The sequence below is a fragment of the Mastomys coucha genome, unplaced genomic scaffold (genome assembly GCF_008632895.1).
Source record: "Mastomys coucha isolate ucsf_1 unplaced genomic scaffold, UCSF_Mcou_1 pScaffold3, whole genome shotgun sequence".
NCBI classification, from domain to species: Eukaryota; Metazoa; Chordata; class Mammalia; order Rodentia; family Muridae; genus Mastomys; species Mastomys coucha.
The window spans coordinates 1,701,316-1,705,896 of NW_022196909.1; the positions used below are offsets into that span (position 1 = coordinate 1,701,316).

At 38.3% G+C, this 4,581-nt stretch overlaps 1 protein-coding gene across 1 annotated transcript in view; it reads right to left on the reverse strand.

Moving 5' to 3' along the window:
* Positions 1-211: 211 nt before the first annotated feature.
* LOC116075393 (cyclin-L2-like) overlaps positions 212-4,581 on the reverse strand; it is a 160,020-nt gene continuing 155,650 nt past the window's right edge. Inside the window, 2 exon segments of the mRNA XM_031348514.1 lie at positions 212-338; positions 3,489-3,632. Coding sequence (XP_031204374.1) covers positions 212-338; positions 3,489-3,632 — 271 coding nt within the window.

Here is a 4,581-nt window from a genome sequence, read left to right on the forward strand (position 1 = left end):
GAAGCAGTTCTTGGAAGATTTCACCTCAGTGATGCTAGTGTGTTCTGAATCACAGTTAACTCTTCAGCTCTACCTGATCTCCCAGCAAAGCAACAGTTCCACTTCACTGGTTCTGATCTTTAGTTAATCACAACTGATTGTTTTTAGCACCATGTGATTAGAAACACAGATTCTTAATTTATATGGCTCTGATGGGTTCATTAAAGGATCCTCAAAACTTCCCTTTAAAATTACACATGGCAGAATTCTTATCAACTGCACTGCTCTCGGCATTATCTTCTACATTTCTAATACTCATTGGCTTTTCAAGCTCAAATTTCTCAAGTTTTTCCACAATCCTTTCCAAATTCATATTTTCAGATATGACACAGCAATCTCCTGTACATTAAGTACATAATATTGCATTCAGTTATATGTGGTTATGATTAAACTTTCTGGCAAAAACCAACTTGGAGGAGGAAAGGACACATTTAATATTGCAAATTCCAGGTCCTATCCTGTCACTGAGTGAATTCAAGGGCAAGACCTACAAACTAAAACCTGGAGACAGAACTGACTTGGAAGATAGGGGAGAATGCCTCTTACTGACTTGAACAATGATAAACATCTCGATTTCTGTGTCATTCATGACCTAGGACCACTTACACAGTGGTGGCATCACCTACCGTGAACTGGACATCCTAATATCCTAATATCACTTCAGTCATTGGACTTCTGGCAGCCTCTGCTCGGGGGCTAACACCTGGGAGCTAAGACAGATGCTCTCTGTTGACTGTCTTTGAAGAAGCCACCTGGGCCCACAGCCTAGGTAAGCCAGCCCAGCGCCTGAAGATCTTCTGAACCTGGGGACTTTGGCACTTGAACTTTCTTTGTAGTGTAGTCTAGAGACTTGTTTTCTGTTTCTCCTGTGACTATAAAAACCCTGGTTTATTCTCAGTAAAGTAGAGCCTTGATTGGAACCCAACTTGGCTTTGTGTTTTCTCTTTGCATTTCAAACCCTTTATTTCAGGTCCTTTATTCCCTCCTGGCTGAGAGAAACCAGTTTCAATATCCTACCCTCAATTGCCTTTCCTTCCACTCTTCCTCCCCCTCCAGCTCTAGACTCACTGCCCACAGTCTTCCCTCCACTCTTCCTCCCCCCTCCCGCTCTAGACTCACTGCCCACAGTCTTCCCTCCACTCTTCCTCCCCCTCCAGCTCTAGACTCTCTGCCCACAGTCTTCCCTCCACTCTTCCTCCCCCCTCCAGCTCTAGACTCACTGCCCACAGTCTTCCCTCTATTCCTCCCTCCCTCTAGCTCTAGACTCACTGCTCACAGTCTTCCCTCCACTCTTCCTCCTCCCTCCAGCTCTAGACTCACTGCCCACAGTCTTCCCTCCACTCTTCCTCCCCCCTCCAGCTCTAGACTCTCTGCCCACAGTCTTCCCTCCACTCTTCCTCCCCCCTCCAGCTCTAGACTCACTGTCCACAGTCTTCCCTCTACTCCTCCCTCCCTCCAGCTCTAGACTCACTGCCCACAGTCTTCCCTCCACTCTTCCTCCTCCCTCCAGTTCTAGACTCACTACCCACAGTCTTCCCTCCACTCTTCCTCCTCCCTCCAGTTCTAGACTCATTGCCCACAGTCTTCCCTCCACTCTCCTCCCCCCTCCAGCTCTAGATTCACTCCCCAGAGTTGTCTCTTCAATGAAGAGCAGGTAAGGAATAAGCAACTTTTGAAAAACAGTCATAATGAAATATAAGGTAATAAAAAATTAAAACTATGATAAGTATATACTTATTTTCTCTCAGTTTCACAGCCAGGAAAACTATCTCATTGAAGCCATCGCTTTGAGTAGAAACCATCAAAGAAAATAAACCAATGAGATGGCAGGAGGTGAACTTCAACAGTACCAATTAGCAAAGGCAAATGGTATAATCACATTAACTCTATCTTCTATATCCCTTCAGAGCTTCAGTAACACTCAGACATCAGAACTCTGGCCTATTTCTTTAAGGGAGGTAAGCTCAATTCCTGTCCCCCTGTTGTAATCAACTGGAATAAATTTTCTTCCCTGCTTAGTTTATATGCTGCATTTTCTTTTTATCATTATCATATCATATTTTATTTTCTGTGATGGTCAATAACCCCAGGTACAAATATTTTGTCTTTTTCAAAACTTTTCAAGTATTTTATAAAGACATGGCCCCAGGGATATTTTTAAGTAAAATTTGGAAACAACATTTACTACATTGAGAAAAAAATTAATATTAAGACTGTTATATGTATATTAAAATGATTTTATAAATGTAATACAATAGAAAAATGCCATTAAACCATTTGATATGGATCTAATTTTAACTGGAAACTAGTATCATTAGTATGTATTTACATTCATATGTATGTATTATACATTAACACTTAAAGATATAGAATCATAAGTAGTAAGTCACCAGTTTGTTACCTGAAGTTAATTTTTTAACTTTTTTATTCAAATTATTAAAACAGAAATTTAACATTTTAAAATATCTAAAATTGAGACTGTTAAATGTCTCAGTGGGCAAAGGCCAATTTGTCTTGAACGATTGCTGACCAAAATTTGATCCCCAGAACTAGTACATAAATGTCCTCTGACTTACACAGACACACATACACACACACACACACACACACTCACACACACACATATTGATTTAAAAAGTTAAAATTATTCAAAAATAAATATTAAATCCTTATAGTTTTTTAAAAGGTTCTATTTGGTTCAGGGTCCTCTAGGTGTCAATATTTATGATGGTGGCTTTTGTCTTTCAAATTCACTACAGAGACCTCAGTTCTCTCAGCAGAAAAAAAAATAACATGCTACATGCTATGTTAAGTAATTTTAAATTGAAAAGATTATTATTATTATCATTATTGTTATTATTTTATGTGTATGTGTTTTTTACCCACATGTGAGCATGCATGTCATGGCTTGATGCCATTGGAACCCATAATTGGCCATTACATCCCCTGAGACTGGAGTTGCAAATAGATGTGTGCCTCCAGGCAGATGTTAACCATTGAACTCAGGTCCTCTGAAAGAGCAGCCAATGCTATAAGCCACTGACCCATCTCTCTGCCCAACGGCACCCGGTTTTATAAAGTCAATATGGAAGCTTGCCAGTATTTTTTTTTTTTCAAATTTCTACTAAACACTAATATGTAAAGTAATGTACAGTTCCAAACTGTACAGTGAATATCATATATATGTGTTATATATGTCATATGTATGTATATATATGTGGTATATATATATATATATATATATATATGTATATATACATATATATATATATGGAAAATATGCTTACATTTGTTGAAGGCACATTTAACTAGATTGTAGAAACTCGTGCTTGAATGCTCAAAGGCTGGCTCTTTGATTGTTGCACCTAGGTGCATGTCCGTACTGAAAATCTGAATCTTTTGTTCAAGTTTCTTTTTTGCTTGCTGGTTTAGATATTCCATTACAGTACCTTAAGAATATGCTAAAGCCATCAACCCTGCAGGTGATTATCACATGGCCACATCGCTTCCCGAGGAGAGCGCTTCCGGCTTCGCAGCGCTTCCGGCTTTGCAGCACAGCATTTATGCGTGTGGGAAAGCAAAGCAACGATTCACTAAGAATAAAAACGTTATATGCATTTTCATATTATTTTGTTGCCTGCATTTGTCCTATTTTGTTGAAAAGGAGTTAAAGAGGATGAAAAAACACATGAGTTCATACATTAGGAAAAAAAAACAACAGAAACAAAAAACCCAACTCTTTCCAAATTAGAAATATAGAAGAAATATAGAAATATAGAAGTAGTAAATGTTCTTAAAACATGTTCTTAAAATGTTCTTAAAAATACATGGAAGATTATTTGCATAATATAATGTTTTTCTCAGAATATAACCTTTTCAAAAGAAGTTTTAAAAAGAAATCTTATAACTTCAATTTTAAATACATTTGATTCACCAAAGTAGTCTTGCATAAGCTTTTCAATAAAGTCCATGTACTAGCAAAGTTTTCAAATCTTTTTTCATTTGCTTGTATGGAGAACCGAAGATTAAACTCAGGACTTACTGAACACTAGTCATGCACTACTATTGAGGAACATACTAGACCCAACACTTTTAAACAACTAATATTTTTAATCTTAGCAGCAGATTTCATAAAAAACATTAACTTCTTACAAACAATTGTGATACTTCCTTTATTTTTGATGATTGAGAGACAACTTTTATGGCACATAATTACTATAAATCTTACCTCTAACTTAAAATATATAGTGAATGACACATTTTCCTGCACAGATCCTGTGAGATCTGCACTTAGATTTAGCAATGAAAAGTTATAATTTGGTTGTGCAGCAGAACTGCCTTGTGAAGTAGCAGAAATTCATTCAGCACTCTCTAGTAGCCTGGTGTGGTCAGGGCTCCCACCTGTTGAGTTCAATGATGTGGTTGGTCTGCCTTAGAAAACCCAGAGAGAAAAGGACCTCGGCCCTGTGAGGGTTTGGTGCCCCAGTGTAGGGGAATGCGAGGGCCAAAAAGTGGGAGAGGGCGGGGTGGCAGGCATGGGGA